The 25,189-nt window shown below is 44.9% G+C and overlaps 1 protein-coding gene across 22 annotated transcripts in view; it reads right to left on the bottom strand.

The window, feature by feature from the left end:
- Gramd1b (GRAM domain containing 1B) overlaps nt 1-25,189 on the bottom strand; it is a 251,281-nt gene that overhangs the window by 71,108 nt on the left and 154,984 nt on the right. The window contains exon 1 of one of the 22 annotated variants that reach the window (XM_087212603.1): nt 16,121-17,104. The exons of 19 other annotated variants lie outside the window; for them this stretch is intronic. In XM_087212603.1, the coding sequence (XP_087068729.1) occupies nt 16,121-16,143 (23 nt within the window). In that variant the 5' untranslated portion in view covers nt 16,144-17,104. Of the gene's footprint in view, nt 1-16,120; nt 17,105-25,189 lie in introns of those variants that run through there. 2 more of the 22 variants (XM_087212604.1, XM_087212605.1) reach the window with 2 other exon arrangements.

The following is a 25,189-nucleotide window of genomic DNA, read 5'->3' as shown; positions in this document are numbered from 1 at the left end:
CTGGGCAAATGTAACTACTGAGTAATGAGTACAGAAAGAAATTAGAGAGCACAGGATGAAAAGGAAGCCTTGCACTGGATACCCAACAGGGGAAAATGTGGTCCAACAGGATTGTTTTCAGAAAAGTAATGGTTGAGCAAAACCAAGAAGTTATAATACAAATGTGGACACATGCTGAAACACAGGGCCCATTTTGGCTGCATGGCACCGTGAGCATGATGCTCCCCATGTACCCTTGCTTACATATACCCATCCCCTGAAGACACTTACTGGCCTCCTTCCCTGAGTTCAGAAAGGCTGTGCAGAGGGTTAAATTTAACTCAGGAGATTGCGCTGGGTGTGGATAGTAATTATAATACCTTGTATTTATGTCTAGCTATTTCTGGCTTGCAGCTTGTTTTCCTTCAATTCTCTCTGAGTGGTCAGTGAGCCTTATAGATGTGGCTTCCTGTCATAGTCTTTCCTATGCTACCAACATCACCTGGAGGTGGAAATCAGACTTGGACCTTTCTCCTCCTACAGACCAAGAGATGAGGAGGTAAATGATAAGGCCACCTTCTCAGAACAGGTCACAGGTTCAACTGAGATTGGCTTGGGCTCAGTGCCAGAACTGTTGGTCACTGACTAAAGCAATTAAAGCTTCCCTCAAAAAAGCCACCTTAATTGGGGACCTTTGCCCCTAAAAGATTATTCACATGGTGATCTCCAAACTGGATGATTACTTTGCCATAAAAAAAGTGACAGATTTCATGAAGACTTCAATAGTACTCTATCAATGTGCCAATGTGTCAGTTGTGTTACAAGATCTTCTAAGTATGAACTCCTTTAATCCTCACAACAACCCTATACCTGGGTACCACCATTATCTTTATTTTACAGGTTGAGAAAACAGAGGTACATGTCGATGGAGAAACTTATCCAAGAGCGCACAGACAGCAGAGGGCATGGCCAAGACTCAACCCCCGTGGGCCAGCTCCAGAGTACCTGCTCCTACCCAGCAAGAAAAAGCTACTTTGTTCAGATTTACAGGTAGCAGGCAGGCATTCTGATATCCTGTGTTCCCACAAGATTCTGATGGCTGGTCAGTGGTTCTCAAACTCTAGTGTGCTCATTGATACTCAGATTCCTGTGGCCCAAAAGTTCTGGACTCAAAACTCAGAATCTGCATTTAACAAGCATCTAAGGTGGTTCAAGTAGGTAGTGCCAACAAGGTGCTTGTGTCCTACACCTACCCTGCTGCACTCACCTGGGGCAAGTACACAGCTGGCCAGGACCCCCCTAAAGTCTGCAGACACCGTTCTTTACAGCTGCCCCAGGGAGGGGCACCATGGCCCGTGGCCGCCTAAGGGCCGTTCTGTTCACTAGCTGGTGACAAGGCTGCCTTCAGATGGTGGAGTGTGTGACCCCAGACAGCTCACCCTCCACACTTGACATGCTGCACATCAGTGGGTGACACTGGCTTGGAAATGGGGAAAGAAAAAGAGACTGGGCGGTCTGGGCCCCCGTCTTCCAGTACCAGAACAATGGCCTCTTCAAGTCCCTGGCATCTGAACTGGCAGTCAGCCATCAGGAAAGAAAAGAGCTTGCTGTGCCTTTAAGGACGCCCTTCTCTCCACAAAGGTCAGAGATGCCAGCTCAGCCCGTCCTGGAAGGCAGACCACTTGGGTAACATTGCCACTCCAGGCAAGGGGCAGTGGCAGGCAGGGAGAACTGGTGGTGTGGAGGGAACCCAGGCCCTCCTGTGCTTCTCAGAATCCTCCTCCCAGGGAATCAGCAAGAACCAGGGCGGGAGGGCAAAATCAGAAAGACCTCTCGGTAGGAGGAGGGGCAGGGGCCCAAAGGAAAACTGGCCAAGGAATGGAAGTTCCAAGAGAAACATAAAACTCCAACCAGAAGAGCAAAGGGAGACTGATGATTGATCCAGCAATCACAAAGAGAAATGAAGAAGGTGTGGAAAGGGGATTGGGAGAAAAGGGTCCGGGGGGAGCTCTGCAGGGAATACAGGAGAGTGGTTAGGGCAAAGGTTTCTATCTATCCTGCAAATTAGGCTCAAATCCTGCCACTCTATGTGACCTTGGGCACATTTCCTAATCTCCCATGAGCCTCAGCATCTTATAATATTCATGTACCTGGATCAGTAAGAACATCTTTGGAATTAATATTATTACTAATATTATTCAGGTACCAGTACTTTTAGGTATTGTTAGGTCACTAGCCACTCCATGTCGGGGTGGCCGGAGTATGTCTGCAAGAGGCCTTGTTCCCAGAACTCCCCAGTTCTAGTAAATCAGCTTGCATATAAGTGCCAAGAAGAAACAGGGCACTCATTATGAAAACTGCATGGATTGGTGCAAACCATGACTCTCATGCAAAAACAACCCAAAATCAGTCATCTAGTGATCATTACCAAGCAGGGATCAGCAGACCTTCCCCATATAAAGGACCGGATAAATAAATATTTTTGACTCTGCAGAGGCTGCACAGCCTCTGTCACAGCCACCGAACTCCATTGTTATAGGACAAAAGCAGCAGTAGGCAACATGTACATGAAAGAATGTGGCTGTGTCCCAGAACAAATTAACAAAAACGGGCAGTGAGCTCAAGTTGATTGAACCCTGAAATAAAGGACAGCATTAATGAAGGAAATGGTGAGTCTTTACAGAAGACAGGATGACAGACATGGAGCCACAGGCCTCCTCGTTCTTCAAGAACTCCCACATTGGGAGTACAAGCATTTCAACCAATTACCAAGAAAGGTTTCTAGCTAATAACAGTCAACTGCAATGACTTCTTTTTTCTGCCTTCCTCAGCAACTTTGTCCAGAATTTGCTTGGCCTCTTTCTTCAATTCAAAGTTTTCTTTCTCTTGTGCTTTGGTGACACTGGGAACCTCCAGGGGTCAGAGTTTCCTCCTTCAGCTGACTTTGTGAGGGTCACAGAGCCACCTTCCAAGGCACTCACCTAAGCAAGAAGTGTCCATCTCCCACCCAGCTTTCAGACCCCTGAAGGTTCAGATCATTCAAGTCTATTCATTTTTGTGACAGGGTCTCACTATATAGTTCAGGCTGGCCTTGAAATCACTACATAGCCCAGGCTGGCCTTGAATTTACAGCAGTCCTCCTGCCTCAGCCTCCCAAGTGCTGAGATTACAGGCATGTATCACCACACTCAGCTAGATCCTTCAAGTCTAATGTTATTGGCTTCCTGAACAGCTGTACACTGCAGAGAACCCATGTATATTGTTACTTATTCACCGACTCACTTCAATAGGAGTGCTATGGTAAATCTTTAAAAACTGAACATTTTGCTTCTCCCTTGTGTGGATCCGGAGGGTCTGCAGAGGGGCTCTGGTGGTTCAAGTCCTCTTGCATGCAGCTCTGAGATGTATTTATTTTCTGGTCCCTGGTCTCTTCCCACTCAGGAGCTCAAGTACTGCAAAAATGACTTTCTCAACTGCACTAACAACTTTTATCGAGATAATTTCTAGGGGGCACTAGGAGTAGAAAGAATAAGAAAAGCTGTGAATGAGGAAAGCAAAGGAGGTTGGTAGAAAAACAATCACCATGTCAATGGAAAAACATACTTGCTTACATCATTCTCTCTACACAGAATGACCTCATCCCAAATTCACCTTCTGTGTCCCCGCTTGCCTTTGAGTCTCTGCTTCCAATGCATCTTCCTCAGGGAAAATTCTCTGATGAACTCCTCAGAGCTCCGACTCTGAGGCATCACTTGGACATTTCAGTCCCTGCCATGTCTTTATGAGGTCAGTGAGTACCTATGGCTTCCATCCTAACGCTCGACTGTCACCTTCTCAAACCCACAGCATGTCTTTTCCTTATTCTGAATTCCTCATGGGACCTTGTAACTCATGCGTGCTCTCCACAGACTGTGGTCTGTAAAAAAGATTGCTTCGGTGAAAGAGCAGATGCTATCTCCCAATATCCTCAGGGACCTACAAGCACTGCTCATGCTATCATTCATTCATTCACTTCATTCCAACAAACATGTATGGCACACGACTGTGACGTATTTCTCTTACAATCTCATTTAATCCTCCAGCCAAACTATTGAGACAGGTAGTATTGCCACATAGCAGACACACAAAGAAGCGATGATAGAAGGGTTGATAGAAAATATCGGTGATGCCACGGATGGTAGTTCATGCCTGTAATCTCAGCACTTGGGAGGCTAAGCAAGAGGATCACCATAAGTTCGAGGCCAGCCTTAACTACATAGTGAGTCGAAGGCCAGACTGAACTACATAGCAAGACCCTGTCTCCGAAAAAAAAAAGAAAGAAAATGTCAGTTAGGAGTAGAAAGTAGTTGACCATATGATTGTGGGAAAGAGGTTATTTATGTGCCAAGCTGGTGCCTGATGCTAGGCAGATAGACACAACTGTTAAACCCTTTCTAGTCCCATGATTGAAGGGTGTTACTGGAGTTTAATAAAAATAATATTAGTTTATACCAAAGTGGACCCCTGTATTAATTTAAAACAAAATCACAACAGGACTCAAAGAAAGCATGAATATATACTCATATTCTCGAGGTTTGGGAAAGACTTTCTGTGAATAATTCCAAACACAAAAATCAAAAAGGAAAAGAGTAGTTGACACGATTACCTTCACACAAACTAACCAACTTCCATGTGCCAAAAACCTGCCTGAAGTCACAAAATAAAACAAACTCTTGGAAAATACTTGCAACACGTATGACCAAGGGTTAATTTTCGATTATATTAAGAGTTCTGAGCAATGAAAACAGCAAATATATCAACAGGAAAGTGTGGGAAAGACAGAAAAGGCAATTCACAGAAGAAATATAAATCAGAAAAGGAAATTAAAATCATGCTAGCAATGATCCAAAAGATGCAAATTAATGCAACTCTGAGATGCCATTTTTGGAATATCAGATTGGCAAAGATAAAGAATGGTAATGCCAAGGCAGGCAAGGACAAGGGGAGGAGGTAACTTGCTGGTGGTTGTGTAAGTTGGAACAACTTTTCTCAAGGGCAGCTTGAACAATGAATCAAAAGCTTTGACTCAGAAATCTGGCTAAGTTTTCTAAGTTTTCATCTGAAGAACATGTCATGGCATTATTTTTTAAATTGAAAAATCAGAAACAATCTAAATAAAGTGATTATGAAACTTGGTATTTATTGTTCCAGAGAGATCAGATACTGTTGATTATCAAAGTAATACTCAGAATGAATTGTAAGTATACCTACCTATCTATAATAAGCAAAGAAAAAACAGCCTGAAGGATACAAACCAGTGTTAATAACAATTATTTCTAAGGGGTGGTGTTATGGCTGATAGCCTTTTCTTTTGACTCTGTATTTTATAACTTCTCTACAGTGTCCACAGATGATTTGTGCTGCAAAAACAAATTCTAACTACTGACAACTTTTTCTTTGAACATCCTTCAACTTTGATTTTCAAAAGAGAAATATATAAAATAATGTGTAAAAGGCAGAATGACATCTAATCCAAGACAATGAGATTATGGGAACAGTAGCAAAGCACTAAGAGAATGAAAGAGGACTAATCCCCACTTGGGGATGAGACAGGTCAGGGAAGATGTTTCAAGCAGGTAGTAGTACACTAAATCTTGAAGGATAGCTAAGATCTCCACAGGCACAGACAGGGGAGTATGACCAATGACTCCCATGATATGAAAAGGTACCTGATGTGCTCTGGGAAGACCAGGTGTGTCAGGGGGCTGGGACAGGAGGTTTATGGAAGGCTGGAGTGGATGGAGGGGTTGATAAGGCTGACCAGTCACAGTGGAACTGAAATGGAAATATGTGCCACGCTGAGGTGTCGACTATTTTCTAGGCAATAATAGGAAGACAAAATCAGTTTTTGAAGAAGGGCTGGTAATGACTGTATGACACCTTAGTGAAACATGGATCCAAAGACTAGACTAACCAGAAAAGGCAATGAAGTAGTGATGTATGCTACAGCTTAAATAGAGTTTAAAACATTATCCTAAGTGAAAGAAACCAGAAACAAAAGTCCACATACATGATTTCAGCCATAGGCAAAAGTGGAACAAGATCATCTAGAGAGACAGAAATTGCTGCCAAGGCAGGGCTGGGGTGAGGATGAGTAGAGGGCCACTGACCAAAGGGCATGGGGTCTCTTTAGAGCTGACAAAATGTCCTACAGTTGACTGTGATGACAGTCGCAGATACCTGTGAATACAGGAAACCACTGGGCTGTACTCTTCAAATGAGCAAATACTATGGTATGTGAACTTTATCAAAATACAGCAGTTTCTTTTAAAAGAGATCAATCAGGTGACTACTGCAATATATCCAAGTAAGACACTAGAAGGCTGTAAATTAAGAGGACAGCGGCATGAAGTCATGGAAAGGGGAGGAAGGCAAGTCAGAGGGATGCTGCAAAGACAGAACTAACCTCTCAGGGACTGAGGAAGAGCAAATATAAACTGGCACAGATACTTGCACCGGTGTGGGACAGAGGATGGGAAGAGGCTGGGTGAAACTATAAATTTGTCTTTCATGTAAAACATGAGTTTATCCCACCCAGGAAAAGAGCACAGAAAAGGACATCAAATGCTACCTTGTGACTGGTGTGACAATTATTACACTTAGTATTAGTGACCAGCCCAAAAGGTGATCCTGACTTATGCCTACAAATAAACTTAGAAGAATTTAGCCAGAGAAAGAATACTACTGCGAATGAGAAAAATGCTATAGCTGCACACATGACCCTCTCAGCATTTTTAACAGTGCTTAGTACTTAACTGCTTCAAGTATAGATTTTTGTAAAAAGGAGTACTATCATTACTGCCATAAATGTCATGGTTTATACAGAGACTGTTCAATAGCTAATGGCAATGGTTGGCTCCTATTACTAATGGGCCTCACAAAAATTTATTTTGCTTGTTTGTATCAAAGCAAGCAAGAACATAAGCAGAAATTTTTGGTCAGTGAAATCAGGAGGTAAAAAAAACTATACTATTGTACATATGAGAGTTAACAGATGTAAAATAAATGCATAAGGCAGGAAAACAATGTGCAGCAGCAAAGCAAATCACCTTTAAAAGTCAAATAGTCAGTTTCTAAAATTTGCATACTGAGGTTTGTCAAGTTAAGCCTCTGAAAAATAAAGGAGTTTTGCGTGTCATCTCATGGTGCCCCTGGTGTAAACTATGACCATCAGTAAGGATACAAAGTTGAAGTCACTGCAGGGAAGTGATTATGAAACAAAGAGGCTCCTAGTCTCAAGAGAAAGGGTCCAAAAAAAGATCTGAGCTGAAAGATTAATCTATTTGCACTACAGCAGGAGAGGCATCTGAGTCCCTCCAGTGGAATTTTCCTGTAAGATCCTACCTAAAAGGGGGGTCCAGTTGTGACTACCACATTACAATAAGCATCCTTCCAGGGCAAGGAGCAGTTCTCAGTTCTTACTCATCTTTTATTCCTGCCACCTAGACCACTGGGTGCTCAAGAAATACTGATTGTGTGAACAAATGAATTTATGAATTAAAGAAAGGATAAAATATAGTGGAGACTTGGGAAAAAATATTAAGCATTTTTTTTTCTTTGAGACAATCCAGGCTGGCCTTGTACACATGGTGATCCTCCTGCCTGAGCCTCCTGAGTTCTGAGATTACAGGTGTGTGCCGCCATACTCCTATAATAATAGTAAGCTTCTTACACGCCAAAGATCCTGAGCATGAAGTCTATGAGAATCCTAGAGAGATCCATTCTGCTGCTGTATCTTGCTTATCATCTTAGAGATGAAGTGCCTTGCCAAAGTCACACTCCTCGTGCGTGGCAGAACAAATTCCAGCCTCCAAGGAATTGGTCAAGTGACCATGCTCATTTGGGACAGATGGAAGGGTTCCAGCAATGAGCCCAGAGCACAGGATTTGGGAGTTAGTTCACTTGAAAGGAAGAGTAAAATTGAGTGACAGCAACCTTGTGTTGGCTACTATATGACAATCAGGATTCTCTGGATCTATCTAGGGCAGGAGACACCATAGTGAATTTTAAGTGTGTGGATGGCAAGGACCGTGACCATATTTTCTTTGCACAATGCCAAAGATAGAACAATGAAGATTCTAGTAGTGCCAACATTTATAAGGCAGTTCCAATGTTCCTGGCCCCTTCCTATGTACCTTACATGAATTGTCTCATTTAATCCAGATGATCCTTACAGCAGCCCAGGTGTGACTGAGACAGATGACAGAATCAAGGCTCAAAAAAAGGAAGTAACCTGGCCATAGTTACACAACCATTAAGCAGCAGAAATATCTATATGTGTGTATGGTGGGGAGCTGTGAGAGGCTGCACTGCCCAGGAAGGGAGCTCCACCTTATCAAGCAGCTGCTTAGACCTGCACCAGAGGAGCAAAGTGCTGACTGGAGTATCACCTTCCTCTCCAGGTGGGAGTGTCTGGGGCCCACACTCCAGAACCCAGCTGCCACTCAGTTCCTGAAGGTTTGCATTCCTCAGGGCTTGTCCACCAGGCCTTTGAATATCGTCATCAGTCTTGAAAAAGGATGCCTTCACAGGTATGGGGAATGTTCTGGGCTTAACTGGATGGGGAAGAGAGGGTGTCTGCTTTGCCTCTGAGCTGAAGTGACACCTTATGTCTATTCCTTTTGTATTATTTGCATGTTTGTGTGTGCACGCATTTGTAATACTGGGGACCAAACCCAGGGACCCACCCACACTAGGCAAGCACTTACCACTGAGCTCCATCCCTAGCCCTCATTCATTGGCATGCTTGAAACATTTCACATATTTTAAAAAAATACCTCCAGACCCAGCCCTAAAGGGACAGGCACCAGATCAGGCGTGCGTAGAGCTGTGCCTCCCCGTGAGAGTGAGTATGCTAGGGAAGACATTCTTATTGCATCTACTGACAAAGACAGCACCAGTGCTCAAGGAGATGGCTCCACCTCCTCGGCAAACCTCATTGGAATTTTCATGTTGAAAGCTGGAGACACAACCTATGGAGACTGCACACTCAAGGAGGAGAGTGTGGGGGTGCTCAACTTCTTCCATTTTATCCCAGTTCTGCCATTTACTATGTGTTCTTGGGCCCTTCAAGAACCCATTTTGATACCCATGAAATGGGATAAACACCATCTTCCCAGTAAAATGTGAGAGAGTTATATTAGATTTAAAAAAAAAAAAAAAAAGGAAAGCTAATAGAAGTATTGTTATTGTCTTTTTCTTTTCTCAGTACTAGGCATTGAACCCAGGGCCTTGAGCATGCTGGGCTACCAATGAACTCTGTCCCCAGTCCTTTCTAAAGGTCTTTTTCATGAATGGCCTCTAACTATGCACGTCCTGTTCTTGCCCCAAGCATCGTGATCACTGAGTTGGCCAATGTGTCTCCAGGCCTGTGGTCATGCTGGACTCGAGGGCTTCTCCTGCTGCATGAGGTATACTGCTGGCCTTTGCCTTACTTCTGAACTGTCCATACGTGAGCTTTCTCTTCCTCTTCCACAAGGCCTTTGTTCTTGTTTTTCCCATCTCAGAGACCTGCTGACCTCTTGTAAAGTCTCAGTGGGCTCCATCCTTCAAGAATCAGCCCATATCCCACCTCCTCCACTCCCTCTTCTTGGTTTCTTTTGCTAATGCTACTTCCCCACCTCTCTGTTCTTGCACATCTTTAGTGACTACAATTCATTCATCAAATGTATTCACAATTATCCTAGAATATTTCTCAAACTTTTCCTGGGTGTCAGTCTTCTCTTTTCTCATACGCAGTCATCTGTCTCCAAATTGCTTTGCATCTATGGCAGATAAGAGCAGGAACTATGGAGTCAAGCTCCTAGCTCAAATATTTTTGAGCCGTGTGATTTAGGTAGATAACTTGGCCTCTCTGTGCCTTACTCACTCTTAAACTAATAGTCCACAGCTCAGAAAATTACTGCTGAGTTTTTAAGTAACATTTAAAATATACTTCTCATAAGTTGTTATGTACGTATTAGCCATTGTCACTAATATTTTTATATTCGTTATTATTACTATTACAGTGCCTAGAACAAGACTCCTAGCTAAAAAGTATCCAGTGAAAACATAGCACTTTATTGTACTTGGGAACTATCTCTATTTGTCTAAACTATGTGGTTCCTAACTTTGTATAATGGGCCAGATAATAAATGTTTTAGGTTTGCAAAATAGGTCTCTGATATAACTACTTAACTCCGTGTTGTAGTGCGGTAACACAAGCAGCCATGGACAATATGTAAACAGATGGGTCTGTCTGTGTCCCAATACAAATGGAATTTTATGTAACACTCACATGTTATATTATCCTCTTGATTTTCTTCAACCAGTTAAAAATGCACAGAAACATTCTTGGTTTGCAAGTTGTATTTTTACTGGCAGTGAGCTGAAGTTGGCCTGTGGACTATGCTGTGCCAAACCCTTGTCTAAGGTCACATAAGCTCTTCCCCAATATCTCAATTCAAGGGGTTTACTCTACAGGCAGTGAAGAAGAAACGTGGTCCAACCCAGCCCATCCATGCCCACACCTCCCATGACAGCATCACTGCTGCTCCCTACTATTTTCAGTTCTCCCTTCCTCCTATATTCAGATATCTACGCTTCTCAGCTTTTCTGTACTCAGCCAGACCCCAGCGACACATTCTGGACATTGAGTAAAAGGTACAATGAGGACTCTAAAGAGCCATGCTGTCTTCCCTGCCACAGCAATGATGGAGGAGGTGCCATGAGATACTGCAGCCTGGAGAGTGAGCCCAAGGACACTTCCCTGGAGACTTGTCCAGAGCTTGAGTGATCAAGAACTACACTTATGTGGAGTTACTCTACTGAGAAGTGGCTATCATGGCCCAACTTGCCCTGTTCCATTAAATCCAACATCTTTCTGCAAACACAGACCAAAGAATAGCACCAAGAACAAACAAACATAGTAACACCTACCAACATCTAGTTTATTATATCCCCTCATCTTAACAACTCATTTGGGGAACAATGGACAATTCAGCAAGAGACCAGAGGTTCTCTATTTGTCTTGAAGTTGTTTCAATAGAAACTTTAAATCCTCTCTTCCAGCGATAGACTTGATAACAATAAATCTCATAATGACTGAGAGGAAAAGTTTTAAACTGGCAGCACCATAGAACCTTTGGTACTTATAATCTGATTTATCACAACCTCTACCACCCACAAGCCTACATTCTAAGACAGTAAACTTCTTTTCTGAAAGTAATGATGATGACAATAACAAGCAAAGCTAGTAAGGGTTACTGCTGCTTATTGAAACCAGGTGCGACTGCCCAAGGTGGGGACATGGGGGACAGGTCCAAAGGGTCTATCCTTTTAAGAAACGTGCAGTGTCAGAAGATTCAGTCATTGTCCTGAGCTGCTCTGCTCACTCAGGGGATTTCAGTGGTTAGATGACCGGGTCTCTGGAGACTTCCACCCCACCAAATAATAAAATAAATCTCGCACTGTTCACAGGAGGGTGTGCCTGCTGTGCAATGTTTGTAAATGAATATTTAATATTTTCAAATGAAGATTCATTTTCAGTATCCCCTGCTGACTAAAGGACACTGACAGCATGCATCACACGCCAACCACTCCACCAGAGCTGTGGCCTTTTTCTAAACCATTAGGAAAGAGGAAGCTGCGAGATCAGCTAATCTGCCCAGCACTGTCATTTAATCCCATTTTCAAAACCACCACCACCCAAGGCAAACAGAAGTCACCTGCCAAGGCCACACAGTGGGCCAAAAGGTAGCTACAAGATTCAGATTCAGGAATCATCTCTCGGCCCCTGCATGAGCCCCAACCTTCACTGCAAACCGCCTTCTAGTAAACATCTCAGAAGCTGGGATGCCTGGCTCTAAAGCAGGTATGCAGAGGCTGGCTGCAGGGCTCCTTCTGCTTGGGAGCAAACTTCTCGCAAGAAGAATCCTGAAAGATAGACAAGAGCTGGAGAAAGAACAGAGCTCCATTCATTAACAGACTTGAAAGGAAGGACAACTGACAACTGACCTTTGGTGTCTATAAGATCCGGCAGACTATTAATGGCCATGAACCACAGATGGATGCAAAGGGATGGACTCCATCCCAGCACCTGAGAGGAAAGGAAGGGCACAACTCCTCTCACGTGGCACTCATCTTCCTGGGAAAGGCATCAAGGTAGCATGGTAGACCACATGCCCCCTTATCCACAAGGAAAAAGTCAAAATTCCTCTCATCTGAGGGCTGAGATCTCGCCACAGAAATGCCTCATCTACTAGGTACATGTCAAGAACTGTGCTCTCTCTCAGTTCTGTTTTCAAATGTTCTCACAAAATAATATTCAGCCACACTGACTTTCCTGAAGGTCTTTGCCAGCCCCCAGGCTCTGTGGTGACTGCTCCACCGAGCCTGGCAGATGTGAGGACTACGAAAAAGAGAGAGAGAGAGAATCCACGCAGATGTCACCACAGTCCGGAGAGGTGTGTGGGGGGACAAAGCAATCTGGAAAAGCAGCCCCACAAAACTGGTCATTAGTGTTTGAGCTCCTGAAGCTCTTACAGGATTGAGGAATATCTTTATATCACCAAAAGAGAAAAGAAATAAGTCATGCAGAAACTAAAAATTGACGAACTTCTCTTTTTAAAAACAAAACGACTTAGCTTCCAAATTGCTACGTGACCCACAGTTTGCCCTGCCCACAGCTCCAACTCTGTCCCGGCCACCTCCTCTCCCAACCTCCTTGGCTGCCTCTTACCTTGCTCACCTGGTTATCAGTGGATGGAATTACTGAAGCATCCTCTGAGAAAGCCTAAAGCCCCTCACCTAATGAGGAAGTCATCAGGTTGGGGGTGATTTCTGTCTCACAGTACAGATATTGCCAATCACAGATACACATCATAGTCATCTTCATCTTAAAGCATTTCCTGGGGCCAAACTCAGAACTCCATGAGGTACAGTGTAAGTTCTGTGCAAAGTACAGACTTTACTTAATTGTGCAGCATCCAAGCCCCTCATGTATCCTCTTCCCCAAGAAGCCTCTCTGCCACACTGGCTGAAGTGCATTTCATTGCACTTACCTATTGCTTGGCACTCACTGACTTGTGCATGTGAGCACATATAAGTGCAGGAAGGAGGGTGGAGTTCATTCTATCTGTGAAGCTACCAGTACCCAGGAGGCCAGAGCAATGTTCTTTCCATTTTTATTTAACTCCTATAATGCCTAGGCATAGGCTACAGATAATAAAACTTGAACCAACATTTGTAGATAAAGAAATGGATGCACAAATGGATGTACAGACCTTGAACCTGCTACCTGGGACAGTAGGCTGATGCAGGCACACCTCACTATTCCTGAAATAAAGATGAAGTAACTAGAGTTTGCTTCCAGGCTTTCTCACAACATAGATGTCTAAGTGCAACCAAAACATGGTACCACTCAGCCTCCAGAGCTCTAACAGGGAGATAACAGACATTTCATAGAGTTACAGTAAGAAGCAAATGAGATTACACATTTCTACACACTTCTGAAAGTCTAATTAAATTACCTAGTGAACATAAGGTAAAGAAATAACAGAGAGGGGAAAAGGTCAGGATAGAGTAAGGCATTATGTGGAAGGAAAAGTATGCCTTTGGAAAGGAACCAAGAACAGGGGAATCACTGGGGAAAATTAGCCTGCTGCAAATTCAAAGCCCAAGTCCTATCTGTATCCATTTACACAGGCCACATAACCTCTTTCTGTCTCAGTTTCCCCATCTGTACAGTGGAAATCTTAAGTATAGTGCTATAAGCATTATACATGGTCACATATAGAAAAGTGCCATACATGGTGCTTAACATAAAAAATACTGATAAGGGCCAGGGATTTAGCTCAGTGATTCCACCACCTGCCTCGCAAGCACAAGGACCCGAGTTTGATCCCCGGTACCAAAAAAAAAAAAAGAAAAAATACTGGTAAATGTTAGTTGCCACTATACTTTTATTAGCAGTACCACCACTTTTTGTATCACCAATACATAGTAGACATCCCAAAAAAATGTTTCTAGAAATTATTTCCAACATTAGAAAGCTCATCAACCCCATCTTCTTCCACAGGCAGACAGAATGAAGCAGCCAATGCATGTGGCCACCTTGCTTCTTTCTACCAAGTCTCCCTGGTGGGAAAGTGGGGAGCACGCTGACACGGGGCGCTACCAAAGGGAGCCAGCTGCATTGCAAGCCAAACATTCAAAACACAAGAACCGTAGCAGAGGCCCAAGTGGACCAATATATCTGTACTTAATGAGACAGTGGATCAGAGGACCTAACAGCATCTAGGTGGACACAAATGACAAAATCTCCCCTCAGTCTTGTTTAGCTAAAGATAAGATGAGACGAAGTAGAGCTTCCAGCTTAACACTACATCCAAAGATACTCATTGCAGACTTTTAAAGGCAAACTGGGGACTAGCTAGCTGTGAAGCTTTCTGTCTTCAAGTAATGTTCCTTCCTGACTGACAGCCAACCCACCCCTCAGTCTAAGCCAGGTGTGCTGACAGTGAGGAAGGGGTGTCGAATGATTTCTGACAATGAACCCAGAGTTTCTTCTCTCCCAACAGCACCTGGGCTTTCCTGGGAGGTGCAGCTTGGCTCTACTGAGGGACGAGGGTGCAGCTCTGGCTACTGATGGGGACCTGAAATTCCCAGAGAAAGAGACTCTGCTGATAGCTTGCAATCCAGCAGAAATGAGGTACCTGGCCCCAAGAAAGCAAGGGCAGGGATGGCAGTAGTACCTTTACTTCCCTTTCTCCACTCCAAGGGGAGACCTGGGCACAAGGACTATGCCTAAGAGGGAACAAAAGCTTGGAGAGGAGAGTGTGTGGGCTGGATGGTAAGGGTGTCACCAACTCTCAGGGCCTCACAGTTTTTAGGAGTTAAGGCGGGGAACTCAGCTCCTCCCCTGGCCTTCTGCAAGGCACCTTTTCAAGATCCACTAAAGGGCTCTCTTGCCTACAGCAGGAGAGCCAGACTCATTTTGTCTGGGGTTTCATCTATGGGAAGGGTTTCTGGAAAGCCATATGTGGCCTAGAGACAGCCTAGGACTCCATGCCTTAAAATGCTTGACACTCGCCCTTCACTGTACCAACTGGCCTGTAACCCAGAGACGTCCTACCATCAGCCCAGCCTGGCCGGGCAGCCGCAGTGAAAGCAGGGTGCATCCCTGTGGGCCGCTCTCCCAGCTTATTCCTCCTTCACCCTCCACCCTGTTCAAGGAGAGAAGGCTCCATCCTCTGCCCACAGAGCTCCCAAGGAGGTCTTCAAGGCAGCTGCACATGCTGCCCTGCAGTGCTACCAGATTCCTGGGAGGACAAAGTTTTCCCAGAAAAATCTGCAGTTTCTCAACCAGACAAAAAGCCAATATACCACCCATCTGGTGCTTAGTGGATCAAAAGAAAAGAGGGAGAGGTAAGGACTTTATTTTTACAATGGAAGGTAAAAATATTCTATTTCTGAAGCCAGAATACAGCTACCCACACACCCGAAGCAAGAAGTGCCTTTAAGGGCCCAGTGTGAGGCCCATCAAGAGGCCTGTGCAAAGCCCCAAGGCGCATGCCTGTGTTGGGTTTGGGGGGCTGCTTTCCTTTGGACACCAGGCATCATAAAAGATGAAGCCTGACCCTGTATGATGTCTCTTCGGAGAGACCCCTCCAGAAAAGGTCAGCCTGAGGATGCCCTAGGAGCTGACAGAAGAAAGGCCCCCTGGGGTATCTATCAGTCCAGGGTAGGGAGAGCACAATCGCATCCCCAGCCCGATGCATACGCACAAGATGTGGAAAAGGGATCTTTGTTTATAAAGTTCCTTCAGCGTGCATTACCTCTCAAGCCCCTCAGAGTTGGAGACTCTTTTTGGCTACAGTATAATTCTCTCCACTGCCCCTGAACTTCCACACAACACCTGCTCCAAGGAAGCCGCTGACAGAAAATACTGCAGCAGCTCAGAAGCAGGGTAAGCCAGGGACAGTACAACTTTGTAGAGTATGTCACCCCCATCTTAATCCCTAGATGCCCAGGCAATGAGATAGCTGGGGTGCTGGAAATTGGTGGAGTGCCGAGCGTTGAAGAAAGATGGGAGGGGAAGGCACCTCATCCCTCCCCCACTTACCAGGAGAGCTTGAATCCTTTCATTAGTATAGTCACGATAATCCACTGACCGTGTCCTCAGCATCCCTGTCACAGCTCCGGAGGTCCCAGGACATATTGGAAAAGATGATGAAGTCCCAAAAGAACAGAATCCCATGTAATGTGACTTGAACACAGAAAGAAAAAGGAGAGATAGAGAGAGCCAGAACTGCGGCTGCTCTGCTGCTGCTGCCCCACTTCCCCCTCTCCCAGCTGAGAGCTGGGCTCTGAGGCCAAAGGCAGTTTCTTCGAACCCAGCCCAGGGCTGGAGCTGCTGACCTGAGCTGCTGCTGCCACTGCCAGTTTCTGACGAGGACGGGTAATCCTGGCAAGGCTGCAGAGTGAGCAAGCCCTGGAGCTGGGTCCACAGGCTGGCAGGCTAGGCAGGCTGCCGGCCACCCACCCTCAACTCATACCGGCCCCGGGCAATCTTAGGGAAGGAAGCCAAAGAGAGCCGGGAGGAGGACAGCACCAACCTAGCAGAACCTGCACCTCTCTTCCCTGAGGCAGCAGCTCCCGAAGCTCCATATAATCTCCTAATCAATGCAGTACCCAAGCAAAGCACTGCCAGCCACTTCCGCCCATTTAAAGACACAGCGCATGTTTTGTTCCAAGATGGGACAGACGGCAGAGGCAGAGTGCGAGCGGGGAATGTGGTGCCAGGAAGGAGGAGGAAGGCAGAAATCTCTTCAGGGCATTTCTGTAGGCACCTACCAAAGGGTTAAAATGTCCTACCTCTAGTCGGGGAGGGGAGCCTGGCCCCCAGATCCTAGTGAGGATCAGGACTCCTAAACTGAGCCTACGAGAGCCTCCTGGTGAGTGCCTAGGTGTTTGCTGTAAGGACCACCTTACAGGATTCTCACCCTCTCCCCAGCAGGCAGGAGGGCACTTCAGGGCTGTATGCTCCCAAGCAGCTCACAGCTCGGGAACACACAGTCCTCCTCCCCTGCTGGGGAAAGTGCCCAGCCTGCCGGGGTGGGTGGTGAGGCAGCAACTTCTGGTGCGGCAGCTTTCAATCACCTGGGTCCAGCAGTCCTCTTAAGGTGGCAGCAACAGCCTGGGTTAGCAGGGAAGCAACACTTTATCCCCGAAACAGGACTCCCAGAAGATTCAGACCAGGCATTGCACCCAGGGAAGAACTAGGATTTTCAACTTTAAGAGAAACGTACAATTCATGGGGGAATTAGCTCTTCCGAAATGATACCATCCATGCTGGGGCCAGGAGTCCCTGCATTAATATCCTAGGCTGCGTGGTTCCTTTTTGTCCTTCCTCACGTTACTATCTGGGTCAGTAATGCGGATGGGTGAGAAAGAACAAAGAGATTATGAAATGGTGAAGTCCAACTGAACCATACTAAGCCCTTCCCCTGACACTGGTTCCAACCCATCTACAGATATCTATGCGTCTGGCCACATCATTTATGCCTGACTTTCTAATATGCTGTTCTTAAGAAAAAGTGAAAAGGGCAGCCCTGGGAACAGCAGTCACTATGCTTGTAATTGCTACATATCTACCTCCTACTCTTTCAGAGGCTAAGCTCCATGAAGGCAGGACTGTGTCTCTGGTTCAACACTATATCCTCCCTGTCCAGAACAGCTTGCCGATGGCAGGGCCACTGCACAAGCAAGTGTTTGAAGTGACCTTATGAAACCAAACTAAAGCACTGCAGTCTCTCTCCAGTGTCCAGATGGTTCAGAAGAAACACACTTGAAAAAATACCCAGCTTAACAAAAAAAAAGCTGGGCAGGTGGTGCATGCTTGTAACCCCAGCACCCCAGAAATGGCGGCAAGAGGATCACAGTGAGTTCAAGCCCAGCCTAAACTCACAGTGAGACCCACAGTAAGACCCTGGCTTAAAAAAAAAAACACCAAAAAATAAAATCAGTAAATAAATACAATAATATATAGGGCTGGGGATTTAGCTCAGTGGTTTCGCCGCCTGCAGTGCAAGTGCAAGGATCTGAGTTCGATCCTCAGTACCAAAATTAATTAATTAATTAATTAATTAATTAAAATAATATATACCCAGTTTTCACAGATATACACCCAAAGTCCCCCAGGCTTTGGAGTTTCTCTCCAATCACAGCCCCAAGCCAGACAACACTCAAAGGTTTCTAGGACTCCGCATACTTCTATAGGTAGGTTCTCAATGTTCCTTGAGCCTGTGCCCAGGCCACACCTTCACGGGGGGATTGAGAGGATGCAGCAGATTCCAGAAATGCATAGAAGTGTCCTTCCTGACCTAGATAATTCACTAGGTGCCTCTCCCAGGTCCAGATCCAGCCCTGAGGCAAAGGTCACGGACAGCACTCCAGGAATAACTGGATATTTTTCTCCAGGCCCCTCAGCTGTTCCAGTAACAGTCATGTTTAAAACCTGGATCACAGCTTTCCAAGCAGTACATTATAAACACATTACTGTAAATGTTAAAGTTCTTTGGCTTTTAAAACACATTACTGTAAATGTTAAAGTTCTTTGGCTTTTATTCTTTAGCTACTGAAGAAAAATCTTCCTAAAATCCTCCTTTGCAAGTATTTATCACAGTCTATTGAGGGTTTATAGTGTCAGGCATTGTGCTAAGCATTTTGCATGCATTATCTCATTAAACCCTGACATCCTCATGTTGAGGTAGTAATCATCACAATTTTTTCAGCCTAATTTACCTAATGGTAAACAGGCAGCAGGATGCAAATCTGGGATCTGAATGCAGGTATGTCCAACTCCAAACCCAATCACTATGTAGATTTATTTTTTAAAAAATAGAAATAAAAACAAATTCCTGCTCTATCAGACAAGCTGTTGTTCTACTGTTTCTTTTAGATAGCTTCTAGCTATATAGTCCAGGCTGAACTCAAATTCACAATCCTCCTGCCTCATTCTCCTGAGTGTTGCGATTACAGGTAAGTGCCACCGTGCCCAGCTCACAGGCTGATATGTAAGAGCTCACCTGCACCCAAGACAAAATGAATCCAATTACAGAACAGGTAGAAAAGAGACTAAGTCGGAGCAGCTGCTCCCTGTGGTGATGAGCTGGCTGGCCGGAGTGTTGGTGTGTGAGGTGTAGGAGAGAAGGGGAGCAGCAGAGTCCAATGGGATGGGTGAATCCCCTGCCTCAAATTCCTCTTGCCTCTTTCTTGCTTCTGAAACAAGGACTTTTCACAGAGCTCTGGAAACCAATTCCTCATCCATAAAGGAAATCTCAAAATATGTATACTCCAAACATAGCTTTGAAGAGGCATGTCTGGGGAAAAGTAAAGACTCGGACCAAGGAAATGTGAGAGATGCTCTCCATTTAATGGGCTTTCCCTGGCTTGTCTTCTCGTGGAAAGCAGTTTGTTCCTGTCTCATGTGAAGTCTGAGAAGTGCCCTATCCAGGGCCCTGTGAATGCTGCCATCACCTCTTGGAAGGAGCACATGGTTCCTCCTGCTTCTGCTGGGCTCTTCGCAATCTGCCTGCTCCTTGATATTCATATTTCAGGAAGGACACATTATTTAGAAAAAATTAGGTGCCAAAGACTTCCATGTCTGGCCATACGGCACATATACTGGATAAAATATAAAGAGAAAAGGAATGCTTTTTAAATGCCTAGCATGCTACCAAAAACTAAGGAATGTGTAGTAGAGTTTGAAAACATAGTGATGGCCATTAGAGAAATGCAAATTAAAACACTGATGAGATACCATCTTACTCCAGAAAGAATGGCTATCATCAAGAAATCAAATAATAACAAATATTCATGAGGATGTTAGGAAAAAACAACTCTGCATTGTTGGTGGGAATGTAAATTAGTACAAGCACTATGGATATCAGTGTGGAGAATCCTCAAAACACTAAAACTAGAAATTCCATTTGACCACACTATTCTCCTTCTAGATATCTTCCCAAAAGAGTTAGTCATTATATTACAGTGATACCTGCATACTCATTTTATAGCAGCACAGTTCATAACAGCTAAATCTTGGAAACAGCCTATATGCATATCAACAGATGAATGCATAAGGAAAATGTGGTATTTCCACACAACAGTATACTACTCTGCCATAAAGAAGGACAAACTTGAGGAATTTGTAGATAAATGGATGCAACTTGAGAACATAATGTTAAGTGAAACAAGTCAGACACAAAAACTTAAATATTGCATGGTTTCTCTTATATGTGAAAAAGGGAAAGAGCGTGCACAAAATAGATAAACAGGAAGTAGGGAGATCTTTTTCAAATGGACAGGAAACAAGAAATGGAGGAGAGAGGGACGGAATTCGGGAAAGGGGATGGAAACAAGTATTGAAAGGGGGAAAATGGTGAAAACAGAGCATCTGCAAATGGGAAGGAGAGCAAGAGCTGAAGGAGCAGGAAGGGAGGGCAGGGGTGGGGTAGGGGATTGAAAAAGAATTAAGATGTATCATGGACATGTACCAACTCCCCAAGACAAATGCAATCGTTATGTTCTGCAAACTTGTACTAATTTTTTGAAAATGGCAGAAACCAATGAAACTGGGCTCAGATTTTATGACCTCACAGAACACAAAGGGCTAACTCCAAAAGCTCTCAAGTGGTGAGAGGCTTTAAGGAGACTTGTTCATACAGGGGCCCCTGCTGGACACCACACTGCCCTGCTACAAACGAGATGGGCCTGAAAGAAATTCACAAGTACTTCCTGGAATAAAAAGGAAATTTGTCCCACCTAAACTCTGACACTGAAAAACAATTTCCCCAATAAATCCTAATTCCAAACTGATTCTCACACCAGCTGCAGCTGCTTGCAGCCTGCGAGTTTCCTCAACAAGTCACAGAAAACCAATAACCACAACAGCAAAGAATGATAAATAATATAACCACAGTAAATTAATAACTTCTGATCATTAAAAAAGAAAACTGGTGGGGCTGGGGATTTGGCTCAGTGGTTCCGTCACCTGCCTCGAAAGTGCAAAGTCCCGAGTTCAATCCCCGGCACCACACACAAAAAAAGAAAAAGAAAACTGGCAAAGCTTTTCTAGGAGAAAATATTTGCAAAACATATTAACTGAGAAAGGAGTTATTCACAATCTTTATTAAAAATTCCTGTAAACCCATGAGAAAAAGGAGACATTAGAAAAATAGACAAGAATTGAATAAGAATCTTCAGGAGAGGAAATAATCAATAAGCATATTAAAGAGTGCTTAACTTCATTAGTACTCAGGAAAATACAGATTTGGAATTCCAGTAAGAAGCCACCTCAGACCCATCTGATTGGCTAAAAATTTAAGACAAACAGTATCAAGTGTTGGAAAGGAGCAAGTAGAAATGTATTTTGCTTCAATTACCTATAAAACTACTAGGGATTGTGGATAGGTAAGCAACTGTATCCCCAACACTGAACAGTCTTATTCCACCAATGGAAGGAACTCACATTTAGGGTTACATGCACAGCAAACTTTGTATTATGTATAGTAGAACAGTATACTCCATTGGAATTGTAAGTCATTGCCACATCCAATGGAGTCAATAAATCTCAGAGGCACCATGTTGAACAAAGAAAGTCAACAAAAAATGCTGCATGCTTCTATGCATATAGGAAAGACAAATAAACCCAAGCATGATGGTGCATGCTTGCAATCCCAGAACTCAAGAGGCTGAGGCAGGAAGATCACTATGAGTTTGAAACCAGCCTGCACTACATAGTGAGACCCTGTTTCAAAAAAAAAAAGAGAGAGAATAAATAAAACCAATGAATATATTCTACATCCGTAAAATAAAAAAAGTAAGGGAGCAAGGAAGCCTTTCAGAAAAGTGGTCAAGAGAAGGGATAAGTGAGTGGTACACCACATGTTTGTTATTTCACTTTCTACTTTACACATATATTTTTCTCTTTCTCTTTTTTTTTCCAAGTGAAAGGATGACAATGAGTAAAGTCTCCATGTGCCAATAAAGCCATCATTTATATATTTTGTAAGTATTATTTTACATCTGCCCAATATTTGATGAAAACAATTTTAACATAACTAGAAAATAACTGAACATCAATTTTTTTCCTTTGGCTTTTTGTGGTTTGATGAAAGAGAGGTTAGGAGGAGTCTGACCACGACAATGTTTTGTGTTACCTGCATTTTCAAAAGTCTGACCTTTGAGGGCCAGGGATCTACTTCAGTGGTTCCGCTGCCTGACTTGCAAGACCAAGGTCCCGAGTTCGATCCCCAGTACCAAAAAAAAAAAACCTGACCTTTGGGGTAACTCACAGATATCAACTTGATGGATACAATGTTAGTTTGTGTTACTCTGCGTGTCTTCTTACAATAGTTACTTCCAAACTTTACTGGTTTGGGAATGAAGGTTTGAGGTTGTTTCTTTCTGATATCAACTGCTTTGACTTTTTTAGCCTCCTATGAGTTTTAAGATCTCACCCATCCTGGTGCTGTTCCTTTCCTAATCCAATGGAAACAAGGATTGGTGTTTCCTGCCTCATTCATAAGGAAGGACTGGAATAGTGATAGAGGTTGCCCTTCCACCAGAGCAAGATGCTGGTGACCACAGGCCAGGGCAAACTTTAAGGTTGCGAAGCCAAAACTTGGGTCCCATCTATAAGACTTTGGCCAACTAGTGGCAGAACCCAAGGGAAAATTCAGCCTCCCCTACTCCTAGCACCCCAGATGGGGTGCTTTCTACCAGGTGGGCTCCACATGATCTTGGGAAGTCACCCCAAGCCTCTGGGTCCATATCTGGAGTGGAAAATGGATGCAGGATCCCTCAAGCTCTCCTTCTAGCTCAAGTTGGAAGCTCTCCTCCGCCCCTTCCCTGGAGGCAGCCAAGCCGCAACAGCAGGGCAGAGCTGCATGTTCCTCCTTGCTGCAAAACTGGGGCAGAGCTGCAGTCACATGCTGGGAATCAAAGCTCCAGCTCAGGCAGGGGAGTCATCAGGCGCTGAGAGTGTTATATTTAAGGAGCCTTTTGGAGGTCAGGAAGCAAGTGAGAGAGGAGCAGCGGGGGAGGGCACAGCCTCCCGAACACTCCATTTGGACAACAAGCCTCCTCCTCATCCTCTAGCCAGAATCCTCTTCGGAACTCCAAACTGCAGTCAATAGAGGCTGTGTGAGGGGCCGGCAGATGGCCAGGGTTCCACTGATCAGGTGCTCCCCACCACTTCCCTATCCCTCCCTCCCTCCCTCAGCATGCTCCTCTCTCCACCCTCTGCCACTATTAGTCACAGGCTCTGGGGTGACAGTGGAGGCTGCAGGCATCGGCCTTGCCTTCTGGTCTGTTCATCGGTGTCAGCTCCCAGCTTGGAGCTTCCGGAGCCAGCCCCGCCCCTCTCACCCTTCTCCCTGGTGCACATGCCCACATGCCTGCCCTCCAGCCTTACCTTAGCAAGGAAACAGTGTGGCCCGAGGGCCACACCTGCCACAGGCCTGGCAGAGGTTGGCAGGCTGATAGGCACAGCAAGAGGGGGTTTTGTTTCTAGAAGGCTTCCTTGGACCTCCATGACTCCATGGATTTACTTAGGACACTGGAGTTTAAAAAAAGAAAGAAGGAATATGTCCTCCTCCCAGCCTCCTTTGCCCCTCCTTCACAATCTGCTAACCTAAAACATTCCTTCAGGCAATAACAGGGTGAGCAAAGCCAAAGCCAATCTGCAACTAGGTTCATCCTGCCTCCAGGAAAGGAGAGTCCAGACTGAGGCTGCAGGGAGCCTCCATAGACACAGACAGATAGCATCACTCAAACATGTAAAGTGGTCACACACACATGATGGTCTGTGATTTTCACAGCAACCCCATAAGGTGCCAAAGAACACTGGACAGAGGAAGAAACCGAGGGTCAAAGAAGTCTAGTTCTCTTACTCATACTGCCAGCCACAGCAGGCCGCTACATAATAGCACAACTGGCCCTCAGGATCCAAGCATTCCACATCCACATGCTGTGCACACTCAGATTGAACCTCAGCAGACTGTTTTTAAAAATGGTGTCGGTAATGAACACGTATACACGTTTTTCTCATCATTATTCCCTAAGCCACAAAGTATAACTACTATTTACATCACACTTACATTGTATTGCACATCATAAATAATCCAGAGATGCTTTAACATATACAGGAGAATGTGGATGGTAATATGCAAATATCATACTATTTGAACACTGGTGTATTTGAGTAACTGCGGGGCATCCTGGAACCAATTTCCTTCCATACTGAGGGAGGCTGTGGTTGTTAAAGACAGGACAAGGTAAAGAGTAAAGCACACACCGAGGCCCACAAGACTGACCTGCCCCCTGCAGGCCTGGGAACCTCCTCCTTTGCCAGGCCATACAAGGTAATCATCTCCCCGTAATCCACTTTGCAGCGCTCTTTCCCCCAGTTTAAGCAGCTCTCGACATTCCTCTTCCAAGGAGACTTCTAGCCTGGTGAGGGGACCTGTTTCCTTGGCCCTTTCCCCATCCGGCAATAGAAACCTCAACTCTAGATGCCGCCTTCCCCTTTCCTTACAAACCATTCTGGGGCTCCCTGCCTGCCTTCCTCCATGTTGGTTTCTGTGTACACCTTGTTTATCAGTTGTCCTGGATCACAAGACCTCTTCTGCAGTAGACAGGAGGGCAGCCCTTCTACCATCAGAAAAGACACACACACACCTCCACTTCTGAGAAATCCCCACCAAGCAGGATGGAGGAGGTGCCTAATTCCACTCCTCATTCTAATAACAGACATGAGAAAATGAAACACCTCTCCCGCCAGAGGGGAGACCAGGTCGCTTTTGGATCCTGCCCCTCTGCCTCCAGCTTATTCTCAGGTCTCAGGAGAAGCACAGGCTAAGTAACAGTGTTAGGGACCCAGGAGGTGCTCCTCAACTCAGGTTCTCTCCAGGCGGGAAGGGAGCACCCACACACCCACAGCCAGCTGCTTCCTGCTCCCTCCCACCATGTGGGGATTTCTCCTTTCCAACTCAGTTATATATGAACATTGCTGGGGGAAAAAATTAGAAGATGAACTGAGCATTTTTAACAGTAAAAGCCTCCCAACCAAGGGCACAGCAGGGATCTATTGTTGGCAGAGAAGATACTGACTCCTATAACAAGCCTAGGA

The sequence above is a fragment of the Heterocephalus glaber genome, unplaced genomic scaffold, assembly GCF_053883595.1.
Source record: "Heterocephalus glaber isolate CG9 unplaced genomic scaffold, H.glaber_assembly_v1.0 deba00001431, whole genome shotgun sequence".
Lineage (NCBI taxonomy): Eukaryota > Metazoa > Chordata > Mammalia > Rodentia > Bathyergidae > Heterocephalus > Heterocephalus glaber.
The sequence above is the reverse complement of the archived record's forward strand: the minus strand, read 5'-3'. Positions and strand labels throughout refer to the sequence as shown.